Source organism: Chiloscyllium punctatum, chromosome 41, assembly GCF_047496795.1.
Source record: "Chiloscyllium punctatum isolate Juve2018m chromosome 41, sChiPun1.3, whole genome shotgun sequence".
Classification (NCBI taxonomy): domain Eukaryota; kingdom Metazoa; phylum Chordata; class Chondrichthyes; order Orectolobiformes; family Hemiscylliidae; genus Chiloscyllium; species Chiloscyllium punctatum.
The window spans coordinates 38805001-38822566 of record NC_092779.1 but is presented as its reverse complement, the minus strand read 5'-3'; the positions used below and the strand labels follow the sequence as shown (position 1 = coordinate 38822566).

The following is a 17566-nucleotide window of genomic DNA, read 5'->3' as shown; positions in this document are numbered from 1 at the left end:
CATAAGACTGAGAGTAATTCAGGAGTAGGCCTCCATTTTTCAGGAGCAGTGAGGAGAGAGGGAGAGAACAGCAGGGGCTGCCAGCAGGTAAGTTCCCACTTAAAAGGGACTTACCTCGAGGGTCAGGCCTTTTTGTTTAGCGGTAGGGAGGACAAAAGTGACGACCATGGGCTGCTGGGAAGGTAAGTGAGTGCTTTAAAAACTCACCTCGTGAATAGGCGGAGTGCACGCTGAGCAGGACATGTGAAGTGAAGCAATATATTTGGATGGTTGCGTTATCTGAAATACTACTTAGGTAGTGTCTCCCACCCAGCCTCCTCCTCTAGCCAAAAAAGAGAGTTCTGGATTGGTAAGGTTACTAGTTTTTTTTATTCTTTACTTTTCAATAGTCTCAAGGGGAATTCAGAATAGTGGGAATGGTGGTTAGGACAGTTGAATGTTCCACCTACAGAATATGGGACATAATGGTCACCATTAGCATCCCTGCTAATGTCATCTATAAGAGGTGCACCTAACTCCAGCTCCTCGAAAACCAACTGGAGCTGGATGAACTTTGCAGCATTCGGGAGACGAAGGGGGTTATTGAAAGGAGTTACATGGAGGTAGCCACACCTCAGGTACAAGAAAAAGATAAATGTGTTACAGTCATGGGATAGATAAGGAACCGGTAGACAGTGCAGGGATCCCTTGTGGCCGTTCCCCTCAACAAGTATACCATTTTGGATACTGGTGGTGGGATGACAGCTTATCGGGGTAAGCCATGGGGTACAGGTCTCTGGCACAGAGTCTGCCCGTTACTCAGAAGGCAAATGGGGAGAGGAGCAGACCATTGGGGACTCCATAGTTGGGAGACAAATAGGAGATTCTGTGGGAATGAAAGAGACTCACGGTTGGTGTGCTGTCTCTCAAGTGCCAGGGTTCATGATGTCTCGGATTGTGTGTTGGGATCTTTGAGGGTGAGAGGGAGTTTTGGTCCACATAGGCACTAACAACATAGGTAGGAGGAGAGATGGGGATTTAAGGCAGAAATTCTGGATGCTTGGGTGGAAGCTTAGAGCTAGAACAAACAGAGTTGTTATCTCTGGTTTGTTACCCGTGCCAAATGCCATGTGCTAGTGCGGTGAGGACTAGGGAGAGAGAGGAGTTAAACCTGGGGCTACAGGGATGGTGCAGGAGGGAGGGTTTCGGATACCTGGATAATTGGAACTCATTCTGGGGTAGGTGAGACCTCTACATGCAGAATGGTCTACTCCCTGAACCAGAGAGATGCCAATATCCTGGGGCGGATATTTGCTGATGCTCTTTGGGAGCATTTAAACAAATTCAGCAGGGGGTTGGGAACCTAAATTATAGTTCCTGTGTCCAGGAGATTGAGAGTAATGAGGTCAGAAATGTGGTTTCAAGGTCGTAAGAGTGCAGTGGCAAGCAGGAAGGTGGTTTGAAGTGTGGCTACTTCAATGCCAGGAGCATCCGGAATAAAGTGGATGAACTTGCAGCATGGGGATTAATACCTGGGACTTCAATGTTGTGGCCATTTTGGAGACATGAATGGAGCAGGGCCAAGAATAGTTGCCGCAGGTTCCAGGATTTAGATGTTTCAGTAAGAACAAAGATGATGGTAAAAGAGGGGGAGGTGTGGCATTGTTAGTCAAGGACACTATTACAATGGCATAAGGATGTTTGAGGACTCGCCTACTGAGCTAGTATGGGCTGAAATGGGAAAGGAGAGGTCACTCTGTTGGGAGTTTTCTATAGAGCTCAGAATAGTTCCCGAGACGTCGAGGTAAGGATTGCAAAGATGATTCTGGATAGGACCAAAAGTACCAGGGTAGTTGTTATGGGGGCTTTTAAGTTTCCAAATATTGACTGGAAACACTATAGTTCAAGCATTTTAGATGGGTCAGTTTTTGTCCAATGTGTGGAGGAGGGATTCCTGATACAGTATGTAGACAATCTAACAAGGGGGCGAGGCTACGTTGGATTTGGTACTGGGTCATGAATCCGGCCAGGTGTTAGATTTGGAAGTAGGTGAGCACTTTGGTGATAGTTATGTTCACTTTAGTGATGTAACGGGATGTGATTAGGCAATATTTTGAATGTACAGGATAGGGTAGGAAACTGCAGAGGATGGACACAACTGAAATGTGGAGCTTATTCAAGAAACAGCTACTGCGTGTCCTTGTTAAGTATACACCTGTCAGGCAGGGAGGAAGTGGTCAAGCGAAGGAGCTATGGTTTACTAAAGAAGTTGAATCGCTTGTCAAGAGGAAGATGAAGGCTTATGTCAGAATGAGACATGAAGGCTCAGTTAGGACACTTGAGAGTTATAAGTTGATGATGAAAGACCTAAAGAGAGAACTCAGAAGAGCCAGGAGGGGATATGAGAAGTCATTGGCAGATAGGATCAAAGAAAATCCTAAAGCTTTCTATAGTTATATCAGGAATAAAACAATGACTGGAGTAAGATAACGGCCAATCAAGGACAGTAGTGGGAAATTGTGCATGGAGTCCGAGGAGATAGAGGAAGCACTAAATAAATATTTTTCGTTAGTATCCACACTGGAAAAAGACAATGTTGTCGAGAATACGGAGATACAGGCAACTAGACTGTTCACAAGGAGGAGGTGTTACAATTCTGCAAAGTGTGAAAATAGTTAAGTCCTCAGGGCCAGAAGGGAATTTTCCTAGGATTCTCTGGGAAGCCAGAAAAGAGACTGCCAAGCCTTTGGCTTCAATCTTTATGTCATCATTGTCCACAGGTATAGTGCCAGAAGATTGGAGGATAACAAATGTTGCCCTCTTGTTCAAGAAGGGGAATAGAGACAACCCGAGTAATTATAGACCAGTGAGCCTTACTTCGGTTGTGGGTAAAGTGTTAGAAAAGGTTATAAGAGATAGGATTTATAATCATCTTGAAATGAATAAGTTGATTAGGGATGGTCAATGCGGTCTTGTAAAGGGTACATTGTACCTCACAAACCTTACTGAGTTCTTTGAGAAGGTGACCAAACAGATGTATGATGGTAAAGCACAGCACAGCACAGCACGATCCGCACGATGGTGATGCTAGCACAAGGGAACATAGCATGAAATTGAGGAGTGATAGATATAGGACAGATGTCAGAGGTTGTTTTTTCACTCAGAGTAGTAGGGGCTTCGAACACCCTGCCCACAACAGTAGTAGACTCGCCAACATTAAGGGCATTTAAATGGTCACTGGATAAACATATGGACGAAAATGGAATAGTGTCGGATAGATAGGCATCACATTGGTTCCACACGTTGGTGTAACATCGAAAGCCAAAGGGCTTGTACTGTGCTGTAATGTTCTATGCACTACCTTGAGGACCTCCTTTCTAAATGTCTGCCTAACTTCCTATATTCTTCCTTCAGAATGTCATCCTTTTCCCTTCCTATGTTGTTAGTTCCAATGGGTTCTCTCCCCTTTGAGAACATTCTGCACTCTGAGCTATCCTTGATCCTGGCAGAAGGGAAGCAACACACCATTCTGATTTCTTGCTGCTGGCGCAGAAACATCTGTCTGTGCCTCTGACTAGAGAGTCCCTTATCACAATCGATCGCCTGGAATCTGATATACCCCTGATTACATTATAGCCATTCGTGGTACCAGAAACTTGGCTGTTGGTACTATATTCCCCTGAAAGTCCATTAACGTTTTCCAAAACAGCATACCTGTTTGAGATGTGGATAGCCACAGGAGACTCCCACATCACATGTCTCCTTCTCCTACCTTTCCTGGAGTCAAACCATCTACCTGACTGCATCTGCAACTTTTCTATGAGAAAATGAGGACTGCAGATGTTGGAGGTCAGAGTTGAGAGCGTGATGCTCAAAAAGCACAGCAGATCAGGCAGCATCCGAGGACCAGGAGAATTTTGGGCATAAGCCCGTCATCAGGATGAGGCTTATGGGTTTTGGGGTCTGAGAGATAAGTGGGAGGGGGATGTTGCTGGGGGAAGGGGAGGTAGCTGGGAATGTGATAGGTAGATGAAGGTGGGACGGGGCGTGAAAGGTCAGAGGGGAGGGTGGAGCGGATAGGTGAAAAGGAAGATAGATAGGTCAAGAGGATGGTGCCGGGTTGGAGGCTTGGGACTGAGGTAGGTGGGGAGGGGCGGGGCAGAAGGGAAATGAGGAAACTGGTGAAATCCACATTAATCTCAGGAGTTGTAGAGTCTCAAGGCAGAAGATGAGGTTTTCTTCCTCCAGGCGTTGGATGGTTAGCATATGGTGATGGAGGAGGCCCAGGACCTACATGTCATAGAGACGTACAGCACGGAAACAGACTCTTCGGTCCAACCCGTCCATGCCGACCATATATCCCAACTGCCAGCACCCGGCCCATATCCCTCCAAACCTTCCTATTCATATACCCATCCAGATGCCTTTTAAATATTGCAACTGTACTAGCCTCCACCACTTCCTCTGGCAGCTCATTCCATAGACGTACCACCCTCAGAGTAAAAACAAATTGCCCCTTAGGTCTCATTTAAATCTTTCCCCTCTCACCCTAAACCTATGCCCTCTAGTTCTGGACTCCTCCAACCCAGGGAAAACACTTTGTCTATTTATCCTATCCATACTCCTTATGATTTTGTAAACTTCTATAAGGTTCCTCAGCCTCCGATGCTCCACGGAAAACAGCTCCAGCCTATTCAACCTCTCCCTATAGCTCAAATCCTCCAAACCTCGCAACATCCTTGTAAATCTTTTCTGAACCCTTTCAAGTTTCACACCTTTCTGATAGGAAGGAGACCAGAATTGCATGCAATATTCCAAAAGTGACCTAACCATTGTCCTCTACAGCTGCAACATGACCTCCCAACTCCTGTACTCAATACTCTGACCAAATACCTTGGTGGTTTGGTGATGGTCCCACGTTTGGAGAGACCATTCCCTCTGCAACTCCCTTGTCAGATCCACGCTCCCCCCTCCCCCGCACCAGCACCTTCCCCTCCAATCGCAACAAGTGCAAAACCTGCACCCACACCTGTTCTCCTTCACCTCTGTCCAAGGCTCCAAAGAATCCTTCCACATCCGACAGAAATTTACCTGTATTACCCCACACTTAATCTACTGTATCCGTTGCTCCCGATGTGGTCTCCTCTACATTGGGGAGATAGGACGTCAACTTACAGATCATTTCAGAGAATATCTCTGGGATACCCGCACCAACCAACCCCACCGCCCCATGGCCGAATACTTTAACTCCCCCTCCCTCTCCACCAAAGACATGCAGATCCTGGTCCTCCATCGCTAAACCCTAACCATCCAATGCATGGAAGAAGTTGCCTTGGGACCCTGCAACCATACGTGATTAGTGTGGATTTCACCAGTTTCCTCATTTCCCCTCCCCCCACCTTATCCCAGTCCCAAGCCTCTAACGCAGCACCAACCTCTTGATCTGTCCATCTTCCTTCCCACCTATCTGCTTCACCATCCTCTCCAACCTATCAAAAACCCCCCACCTTCATTTACCTATCACATTTCCAGCTAACACCCCACTCAAGCATTACCCCAATCTCCTTTATCTCTCAGCTCCCATGGCTCACAAGCCTTATTCTTGATGCATGGCTTATGCCCAAAATATTGATTTTCCTGCTCCTCGGATGCTTCCTGACCTACTGTGCTTTTCCAGCACCACACTCTTGGCACTGCAGGTTGTCTCTCTTCTTATAACTGCCATCCCCTAGCTCCTGTAAATTCTTTATTGCCTTTAACTAACACTCCAACAGATCCACGCGATCTGATAGGATTCACAATCAAACATACTCCTTGCAGACGTAATCATCAGTAACATGGAAAATCACCCTAACCACCCACATCCAACAGGAAGAGCACGTCACTCTATAAAAGGCCATCTTTACTCCTTCACAATACAGATCCAGTAAATAGCCCAGTCTTTCATCTCTAAAAACACTACTCCAGGCTAATTCAGTACTTAAGGCTTATATTCTTAAAATTTAATGAAGGCACGCAACAGAACATAATCAAGGAAGAACCCACTGTTGTAGACTTACAGCAAAGTTACACTTAAAAAGCATGCACTTATCTACTCCTGTGCTGTGAGTTCTCCCACACAGGTTCCTCCAAGATCAGCTGCGAATTTTGCTGTTTGTTAATTTTGCCTAAATGCACTCTGAAGTCCAGAGATACTTGAACTCAAACAGCAAAGGCAGTAACTGTGCAGATTCACTGTTGTGTCAGACAACAGGGTAGGTTTCTTTCTCTGACCATGTGGTCTCTGCCTTTGTCTGTCTCTCTCCTTATTAAAGTGCCATTATCTTGATCTGTTTTCCCCCCAAAGTTCCAAAACAAGGCTCAATGGCCTGTAATTTCTTGGATTCTTCCTGTTGCTCTTCTTAAGTAAAGGAACAACACTGGCTATTCTCCAGTTTTCTGGGACCTCGCCTGTAGCTAAAGTGTATACAAAAATCTGTAAAGAACCCAGCAATCTTCTCCCTTGCCTCCCTTGAAATATATCCCATCAGGCGCTGGAGACTTATCAACCTTATGTTTTTCAAGAAAGGTAAGACCTCCTCCTTCTTAATATCAACATGCCCAGAATATCAACATACTCCTCCCTCATCTTATCATCCATGGCCTTCTCTGTGGTGAATATTGATGCAAAGAACTCATTAAAGACTTCATCAATTTCCTGTAACTCCATGCCTAAATTCCCTCTTTTATCCTTGAGTGGACCTACCCAAGTACCCTCTTGCTCCTAATGTAAATATTAAATGCCTTGGGAATCTCCTTACTCATACTTGCGAAGGATATTTCATGGCCCCTTTTAGCTCTAATTCCCTATATAATTTCTTTCATGCTTCTTTTATATTCCTCAAGGGTCTTATGTGATTTCAGTTTAATAAACCTTATATATACACTTCTTTTTGACTAATCTTTCAATTTCTTTGGTCATCTAGGGTTCCTGAATCTTGCTATGCTTACCTCTCAATGTCACAGGAATCTGATGCTCCTGAACTCTGATCAACTGGCTTTTAAAAGACTCCCATATTTCAGATGTGAATTAACCTTCAAACAGCTGCTCCCAATTTAATTTCTCCAGTTCCTGCCTAATACCATCATAATTAGCCTCCCCGACTAATTTAGCACTTTCACCTAAGGACTAGTCATATCCTTATCCATAACCATCTTAAGACTTAAGGAATTATGATCTCTTTCCCAAAATGTTAGATTCGCTCTTTTGGAAATGGTCATTATCCGGCGTCTGTGGGGTGCAAATGTCACTGGTCAGCCAAGTCCTGGATATTGTCAGATTTTGTTGAATTTGGGATGTAATGCTGCAGTATATGAGGAATTTTGAATGGAACTGAACATTGTACAGTCATCAGCGAACATGCCTATTTCTAACCTCGTGATGAAGGGAAGATTATTGATGAAGCAGCAGATGGTTGGGCCAAGGGCACCATTCTGAGGAAATCCTGAAGAGATGCCCTGGAGCTGAAACGACTTATGCCCAACCACCACAACCATCTTGCTTTGTGTCAAGTATGACTCCAACCAGCACAGGTTTCCCCCAGTTCTCATAATTGCAGTTTTGCTAAAGCTCCTGGATGCCACACGTAATCAAATGCAGCTTTGGTGATTAGGTTGATCATCCTCATTTCACTGTTGGAATTCAGATTGTTCGTATGTGTTTTTGCAAAGGATGTATTAAGGTTAGAAGCTGAGTGGCAGAACATCAACTGAGTGTCAGTGAGCAGGTTATTGCTTAGCATGTGCTACTTGATACCACTGTGGATGACACCTTTCATTCCTTTACTAGGATAGGAAGTTTATTGCAGGGTTGGATTTGGCCTGCTTTGCGTGTACAGGATTTAACTTAGCAATTTTCAATTTGGTCGGATAGATGCCAGTGTTGTAGCTGTACTGGAACAGCTTAGATAGGGGTGTGAAACGTTCTAGGTGCACAGGTCTTCAGTATTACTGCTAGAATGTGGTCAGGGCCCACAGCTTTTACAATATCCCAAGCCTCCAATCATTTCTTGATAATGACGTGGAGTTCATTGAATTGGCTAAGACTAGAATTTGAGATTCTGGAGACCTCTAGAGGAGGCCACAACGGATCATTTCTAGCTGAAGATTACTGCACATGTTTCAGCCTTGTAGTTTGCAGCGATAGACATTACATTGTTAAGAGCTACCATGTTAGACTGGAAATGTTCACTCACTCTAAAGATGCTGCCAGACCTGCTGAGATTTCGGAACATTTTCTGGCTTATTTCAAATTTTCAGCATTCACAGTATTCTGCTTTTAATTTCACTTAACCTGCCCATATAAACTTTATATCTTCCTCATGGCTCACTTTCCCACCCAATTTTGTATTATCTGCAAACTTGGATAGATTACACTCTGCCCCCTTATCCACATCAATAATTTCTTTAATTAAATGGAGCTAAAATGAACAATTAAATAAACTGTTTTCAAAACAAATTTTGATTTGATACAGAAGTTTCAAATATCAAATGCAAGTCATGGAAGACTGAAAATTAACATAACATACCATTATAAATTTCACCGATGAGATCCTCGTCTTACATACAATGGTTCCATGGATGGAAGCAGTCACCAGATTATATACATCCAGCTCGTTATTTGAAACAACGATATAATTGTCTCCAGCTGGGGACCACTGAACAATGTGAGCATCTAAGAAAACAAAATTTTAGAAGTGCATGAACACTGACCCATTGGCATTTTCATCAGAAACATGTGTTACCAAAAATGTTGTGCAATGTCATAATATTGATGCAGAGTCAGAAATATGAGTTCTAACTGCATTTCTTTACATAATTAATAACTTCTAGCAGTGGAATATGGGGGTAGGGCTTTTGGATCATGTAGTGTCTAAGTACATAATTTCAGATGTGAAGTACTGGTTTGAAATTTTCCAGAATGGTAGTATGAAAATTTCTTGCTTCCAATCAGTGTGCACTCTCCACCTGCATTTCCTCTCTTCAACCACTGAGTATCGGTCTTCCTCTTGTCTGCATATATGTCTCCAAATAAGACCATGCATACGGCTTTTTCTCTTTAAATCACCCAAGTACATACTTCACTTTTGCTTGCTTGCACTTAGATTTAATACAGTCTCTTCCTTCAGTTGTCCAAATGTGAAGATTAGATTAGATTACTTATAGTGTGAAAACAGGCCCTTCGGCCCAACAAGTCTACACCGACCCTCCGAAGAGCAACCCACCCAGACCCATTCTCCTACATTTACCCTTCACCTAACACTACGGACAATTTAGCATGGCCAATTCACCGAACCTGCACATTTTTGGACTGTCGGAGGAAACCGGAGCACCCGGAGGGAACCCACATAGACACGGGGAGAATGTGCAAACTCCATACAGACAGTTGCCTGAGGCAGGAATTGAACCCGCATCTCTGGTGCTGTGAGGCAGCGGTGCTAACCACTGTGCCACCGTGCCATCTCTCCCTCCTCTCCATTCTTCTGCTGTGATACAGAAGGCCACAGATTTGTCTTATGGTCTGTGCTGAGCATAATAATGTCAGGTGGGCAACAGTAGGGGTACTACAATCAGTCCAAGTAATTGGCTTTTAAACAAGTGGAAATTCAAACAAGGTCCAGGTTCTCAGTGCGTATTATTTGAAAGGCCATGTCACGTGATAATAATGGTACCATACATTTCAAAACAAACAAGCACCATGGACCTGGGTTTGATTCCAGCCTCGGGCAACTATCTGTGCAGAGTTTGCACATTCTCCCCGCGTCTGTGTGGGTTTCTTCTGGGTGCTCCGGTTTCCTCCCAAAATCCAAAGATATGCAAGGTTACGTGAATTGGCCATGCTAAATTGTCCATAGTGTTTAGGAATGTGTAGGTTAGGTGTCAGGGGTAAATATAGGAGAATGGATATGGGCGGTTTACTCTTCAAAGGGTCGGTGTGGATTTGTTAGGCCGAAAGGCCTGTTTTTACACTGCAGAGATTCTATGATTCTATGAAACCAAAGAATGACAACAATAGATGGAGAAACACAGCTACACAAAAATGGAGACTCAGAAAGAGAGACTGAGTAATGTTGAATGGATTTATAGAACTGGACTGACCAAAAGGCAAACACAGATTGAAGAGTGAGTCCGATGCAGAAATTGAACAATTGTTTCTGATATGAAAAATTACTATGTTAACATATCAAGGAATTCCTTTAAATGACACCTTAATTCAGGAAAGCCTAAGAAAGATGCAAAAGTAATGAACACTGATCATAAAAGGAACCAAATGAAATATAGGCAATCACTGGCTCCTAAATTCACAACATAAAATGGATTGGAATTTAGCGGAGCAGATTTAGTGAAAATATCATGGAGGGAAGAGATTACTTCCCATTAGGGCTGGACTACAAGGATGCAATCATACAAAAACCTAGTTATAAACAAAAGCAAGTTGCTGGAAAAGCTCAGCAGGTCTGGCAGCACTTGTGAGGAGAAATCAGAGTTAATGTTTCAGGTCTGGTAACCCTTCTTCACAAGCTAGTTAAACCCCACTCAGAATACCGTGAACAGATCTGGAGATTACATCCTCGATAGGATATTTCGACCCAAGAGGGATGCAATGCAGGTTTACTAGGTTGCTCCCTGGACTTCAGGGATTAAGTACTGAGGAGAGATTAGACAAATTAGGCCTTGATTGTCTAGAATTTAGGTTAAGGGATGATCTAATTAGAACAAAGAAACTTTACAGGCCAGGAACAAGCCTTAGCCGATCCAAATCCACTGTCTAAACCTACCACCCAATTCCTAAGCATCTGCATGCCTCTGCTCCCTACCTACTCATGCATCAGTCCAGACACATCTTAAGTGAATCTACCGTGCCTGCCTGCACTACCTCTGCTGGCAATACCACCCTCTGTGTAAGTACTTGCCGCATGTATCCCCTTTAAACTTTTCACCTCTCACCTTGAAAGCATGACCTCTTGTTATTGAATCCTTCACCCTGGGAAAAAGCTTATCTCTATCTACCCTGTCTACACCCTTCATGATTTTGTAAACCTCAATCAGGTCCCCCTCCATCTCTTTTTTTCTAATGAAAACAAACCTAACCTACTCAACCTCTAGCTAGCACCTTCCATACCAGGCAACATCCCCGCAAACCTTCTCTGCACCCTCTCCAAAGCGTCCACATCCTTTTGGTAATATAGCGACCAGAACTGTACACAGTATTCTAAATGTGGCCAAACCAAAGTCTTGTACAATTTTAACCTGACCTGCCAGCTCATATACTCAATACCCCGTCCAATGAAGGCAAGTATACCATGTGCCTTCTTGACCACTCTATCCATCTGTGCAGCAACCTTCAGGGTACAATGGATTTGCACTTCCAGACCTCTCTGCTCATCAATTTTTCCCAAAGCTCTTCCATTTACTGTATAATTCGCTCTAGAATTAGACTTCCCAAAATGCCTCACCTCATATTTGTCTAGATTGAACTCCATCTGCCACTTCTCCACCCAACTCTCCATTCTATCTACATTCTCTGACAGTCGTCTATGCTCTCTGGTACTCCACAAATCTTCATGTCATCTGCAAACTTGATCATATCAACAGTGCCCTCTTCCAGATCATTTATGTATATTACAAACAATAGTGGCCCCAACACTGATCCCTGTGGAACACCACTGGTCACTTTTCTCCACTTCGAGAAACTCCCTTCAACTACTACTCTCTGTCTCCTGTTGTTCAACTAGTTCTTTATCCACCTAGCTAGAGCACCCTGCACACCATGTGACTTTACTTTCTCCGTTAGGCTACCATGGTGAACCTTATCAAACACCTTATATGACATTTACAGCCCTTCCTTCATCTATCAACTTGGCCACTTCCTCAAAGAACTCTATTAAATTGGTAAGACACGATCTCCCCCGCAGAAAACCACTGATAAGCCCATTCTTTTCTAAATATAAATAGATTTTATCCCTCGGTATCTTCTCTAGCAACTTTCCCACCACTGACATCAGGCTCATTGGTCTGTAGTTACCCAGAATATCCCTACTACCCTTCTTGTGCAGGGGGACAATATGAGCAAACTTCCAGTCCTCTGACACCTCACCTGTTGCAAAAATATCTGTCAGGGCCCCAGCTATTTCCTCTCTTGCCTCCCTCAGCAACCTGGGATAGATCACATCCGGTCCTGGGGATTTGTCCACCTTAATAATCTCTAGCCTACCCAACACACCTTCCCTACTTATGTGAACATGATCCAGAGTTATCAAACTTCTATCTCTAATCTAAGCATTCATCAAGTACCTCTCCTCAGTGAACACTGATGCAAAGTAACCATTCAGAATCTCACCCATTTTCTCAGGTTCGATACACAGCCTTACTTCCTCACCCTTTAGTGGACAAATCCTTTCTCCAGTTACCCGCTTGCTTTTATCAAAGAATAAAAGGCTTTGGGATCCTTAATTCTGCTCACTAAAGCTATTTCATGACCCCTTTTAGTCTGCTTGATTCCTTGTTTAAGACTGGTCCTACTCTCCCAATGTGCGTTCTATTCTTAGCTGCCTGGACCTTATGTACGCTTCCCTTTTCCTCTTGGCTAGTCGTACGATTTCTCCTGTCATCATGATTCATGAACCTTGGCTTATCTATGCTGTGCTTTCACCGGGACATGCCTATCTTCAACCCATCTTTGAAAACCTCCTACATATCAAATGTGAACTTCCTTTCAAACAGCTGCGTCCAATCCACAATTTCCCAGCTCCTGCCGAATTTTGATATAATTGGCCTTGGCCCAGTTTAGTACTCTTCCCTTTGGACCACTCTCACCTTTGTCTACGAGTATTCTAAAACTTACATAATTGTGGTCATTGTTCCTAAAGAAATCCCTCACCGTAACGTCTACCACCTGTCCTGGCCCATTCCCCAGTACCAGGTCCAATATGCCCCCTTCCCTCGTCGGACTATTGACATACTGCTCTATAAAACTCTCCTGGATGCTTCTTACAAATTCTGCCCCATCCAGACCTCTGACACTAAGTGCATCCCAGTCAATGTTGGGAAAATTAAAATCTCCCATCACCACCACCCTATTGCCCCTACATCTTTCAATAATCTGTTCTTCTACCTCAAGCTCATTTTTGGGAGATCTGTAATACAGCCCCAACAATGTCACTGCACCCTTCTTATTTCTCAGCTCCACCCATAATGCCTTACTACTCAAGCCCTCCATAGTGTCCTCCTTTAGCACAGCCGTGATATCATCCCTGATCAGCAATGCAACTCCTCCCTGTCACTTTTACTTCCCTCCCTGTCCTGTCTGGTCCTGGAACATTTAGTTGCCAATCATGGCCTTCCTTCAACCAAGTCTCTGTGACTGCAATAACTTCATGCTCCCAGGCACAAATCCATGCCCTAAGTTCATCTGCCTTACCCACTATACTCCTTGCATTAAAGTATATGCACTTCAGGCTTTTGCGTTCATCTGCTCTCTGCCTACTCTCCCCTTTATTAATCCTAACTTCATGATTCTTATAGTCTCCAGTTTCCACCTCGCTGTCTACTTGTCTTCTCTTCTGGTTCCCAGCCCCCTGCCACAATAGTTTAAAATCTCCCCAATAGCAGTAGCAAAAACTCCCCAAGGATGTTAGTTCCAGTCTGGTTCACATGTAGACCATCCAATTTGTAATAGTTCCACCTTCTCTAGAACCAGTCCCAACGTCCAACAAATCTGAACCCCTCCCTTCTACACCATCCCTAAAGCCACGTGTTCATCTTGCCTTCAATATCTTAACAGGGCAAGACAGGGTGGATAAACTGTTTCCACTGATTGAAGATTCTAGAACCAGGAGGCACTGTTGAAGAATGAGGCCAGGTCAATCAGGAGAGATGTCAGAAAGCACTTCTGAACACAAAGTATGGTGGAAGTTTGGAACTCTCTTCCTCATACTGTGGTCAATACCAACTCAATTGTTCAATTCAGATTTGGGATAAGCAAAACTATTAAGGGCATCAAGGGATATGGGTAGGCATATGAAGTTAGGTTACAGATCAGTCACAATCTTATTGAATGGTGGAAGAGACTCAAAGGGATGAATGGCATATGCCTGTTCCTATGTAAGTGTGCTAAGCAAACTACATCTCCAAATCATGACTACATCAATTTAGTGAGGGTAGAAAGCATCAGCAGCCATCCCCTGAGCAGTCCACACTGTACTCTTCTTTCATATCAATACAAACAAGGAAGCCTTACCGACCTTGCAGGTAAACAAATTCCTGCTCTCCTTTTTCTCTCTCTTTCCAAAAAACACATGAGAATGGATGATATGAGAAAACGATGCATTTTACACTGCTGCGACGGTGTTCCTTTGCTATTAATGATTAACAAAGCACCACCGCATAACCATAAATACTTGTCCAATGTAACCAATTAATGCAGGTTTTTTTTAAACATACAAGATACAACACTTAAAGAAGGGATTTCGAAAGCTGAATCACCAGAGAACCACCTGGCTACAGGAGACGAGAGCTACATTACGAAAATGATTTAACAAAATTGAATGGGAACTCTTAGAGCATCCATTTGCAAAAGTACGACCACATATATTGTGCTCACAGGAAATTATTCTTGTGGATAGGAATCACCTACCTTGTAGAAGACATAGAACAAAAACAAAATCAAATTCAAAAATGTTTATACATGCTAAACTTATATCACAGTTGGAACAGTGCAATACTGAATATAAACTCTAAACAGGCATTCTAATTCAGTTTCATGTTTTTAAATAAATTGCAGACTAAACTTACTCCGATTTATATTTTTGATGAATGCAGATTTTCCATCAATCAGATTCCATGTTCTGTAGAAATAAAAAGACAACCTAGGAAGGGCTACACGTGCATCATCAGAACAACTTAAAAATCTCTATGGCTTTATAACTAAATGCTCACTGTGTCAAAGTGCACAGCCCCCTATGTATCAGAAAGCAAGGTGTGTGTGTGTTTGTGTTTTTATGCGTGATTGTGTGCATGTAGGCCCAATTTACAAGCCATACACTTCTATTGGGAATGCTATAGCAGAAGAAGATTACTCCCTTGGCAGCACTCCATCACAATGAATTGTTGCAATCAAATTTCAGAATTACTTATATTGAAAGAGGAGTCACATCATAAAATCCCAAAATGATTTAACAATTACTGTTGAAATTGCTTTTATTAGATTAGATTAGATTCCCTACAGTGTGGAAACAGGCCTTTTGGCCCAACAAGTCCACACTGACCCTCCGAAGAGTAACCCACCCAAACTCATTTCCCTACATTTACCCTTGACTAATGCACCTAGCACAATGGGCAAATTAGCATGGCCAATCCACCTAACCTGCACATCTTTATCAGGAAAAAATGGAACATTATAGGAACTTGGTTACATCACAATTGCATCTTTGTGCTGACGTTGCTGTTTGCATACCTGTAATGTGGAGGTGCCAGTGATGGACTGGGGTGGACAAAGTTAAAAATCACATAGCACCAACAAGTCTATTTAGAAGGAATAGCTTTTGGAGTGCTGCTCCTTCATCAGATAACTATAGCCTATAATCATATCTGTAATCAGACCTGATTTGTCCAAGTAGTAACCACATACCTTAAAGTTTTGTCTGTTCCTACTGATAAGGCAAGCTTTCCAGATGGATGCACTGAGAGTGATGACACATGGCCCCTGTTTAAACAAAGCAGCTAATTTAAAATAGCGTTACAATTTACCTACAAATATCCTTAACCAACAGAATTATTGACTTAAATATTCTAGGCCTGCACCATAGGCATACTGTGACCGTACATTTAAGATCTATAGGATGTACCACAGCAATCATACAACTCCATGATCTCCTCTGTGACAATAGTGTGGCTTTAACAAGAATATTTTGTCATGGTCATTTTTTTTTGAAAGGAAGAAAGGTTGTGACAGGGGTACTGGGCAGTCTACTCCAAAGTTGGACAATAGATGCAGCCTGAATGGATAGGGTCAAGCTACCACAGGATAGGACTTCTTAGTTTTAGTTTTTCAATAGCAATTGTTGCTAGGATCTTGAAGCGGAGTTTGAAAGCTGCAGTACATCTTTCTCTCTCACACACACATACATTTTTGTCTTGACGTTTGTTCCTTCTGGACTGGAGAATTGCATGCGAGACAATCTATTTTATTGAATTTGCCTTGCCAAGGGGTGTGTTTATGGGATGTCACAATATTGGATCAGTTACCATTTAGTAGTAAAAGAATCTATTATTCTTTTAGGTTTTCCAATACAGTTAAGTTATTCCAGTTTCTTCTTTTTATTGTATTATAATGATAGTATATGAATAAAGTGTGTTTTGCTTCAAGACTGGTCATTTGACCAATTGAATTGTATCCTGAACACATTGCCTGGAACATGCCTTTAAAATATTTTAAAAAAGGGTCTAGGCTTACTTAGAGTCAGAGTCATAGAGATGTACAGCACGGAAACAAATTCTTCGGTCCAACTCATCCATGCCGACCAGATATCCAAACGTAATCTCATCCAATTTGCCATCACTTGGCCCATATCCCTCTAAAACCTTCCTATTTATATATTCATTCAGATGCCTTTTAAATGCTGCAATTGTACCAGCCTCCACCACTTCTTCTGGCAGCTCATTCCATTCATGCACTACCCTCTGCGTGAAAATGGTCTCTTTTATATTTTTCCCCGCTTGCCATAAACCTAAGCTCTCTTGTTCTGAACTCCCCAACCTCAGGAAAAAGATTTTGTCTATTTATCCTATCCATACCTCTCATGGTTCTATAAACCTCTAAGGTAACCCCTCAGCCTCCAACGCTCAAAGGAAAATCAACCCCAGTCTATTCAGCCTCTCCTTATAGCTCAAATCCTCCAATCCTGGCAATATTCTTGTCAATCTTTTCTGAACCCTTTCAAGGTTCACAATATCCTTCTGATAGGAAGGAGACCAGAATTGCAAGCAATATTCCAGAAGTGGCCTAACCAACACCCTGTGAGCCACAACGTGACCTCCCAATTCCTATATTCAATACTCTGACCAATAAAGAAAAGCATACCAAAAGTTTTCTTAACTATCCTATCTACCTGCGGCTCTACTTTGAAGGAACTACGAACATGCAATCCAAGGTCTCTTTGTTCATCAACACTGTCTAGGACCTCATCACAAGTGCATACATCCTGCTAACATTTACTTTTTCAAAACACAGCACATCACAGTTGTCTAAATTAAATTCCATCTACTACTCCTCAGCCCACTGGCCCATCTGATCAAGATCTTGTTGTAGTCTGAGGTAATGTTCTTCACTCCACTACACTCCCAATTTTGGTGTCATTTGCAAACTTACTAACTATAGTTCCTGTTTTCACAGCCAAATCATTTATATAAATGACGAAAAGTAGTGGACCTAACACCAATCCTTGTGGCACTCCACTGATCACAGGCCTCCAGTCTGAAAAACAACCATCTACCACCACCTTATACCTTTGAGCCAGTTCTGTATCCAGATGCCTAGTTCTCCCTGTAT

The 17566-nt window shown here is 42.9% G+C and overlaps 1 protein-coding gene across 1 annotated transcript in view; it reads right to left on the bottom strand.

Annotated features, from left to right (window-relative positions):
- Positions 1–17566, bottom strand: part of LOC140464989 (p21-activated protein kinase-interacting protein 1-like) — a 71558-nt gene that overhangs the window by 29639 nt on the left and 24353 nt on the right. Inside the window, exons 4-6 of the mRNA XM_072560728.1 lie at positions 15647–15721; positions 14812–14864; positions 8547–8692 (exon numbers count right to left, since the gene is read on the bottom strand). Of these exons, the coding sequence (XP_072416829.1) occupies positions 8547–8692; positions 14812–14864; positions 15647–15721 (274 nt within the window). The remainder of the gene's footprint in view (positions 1–8546; positions 8693–14811; positions 14865–15646; positions 15722–17566) is intronic.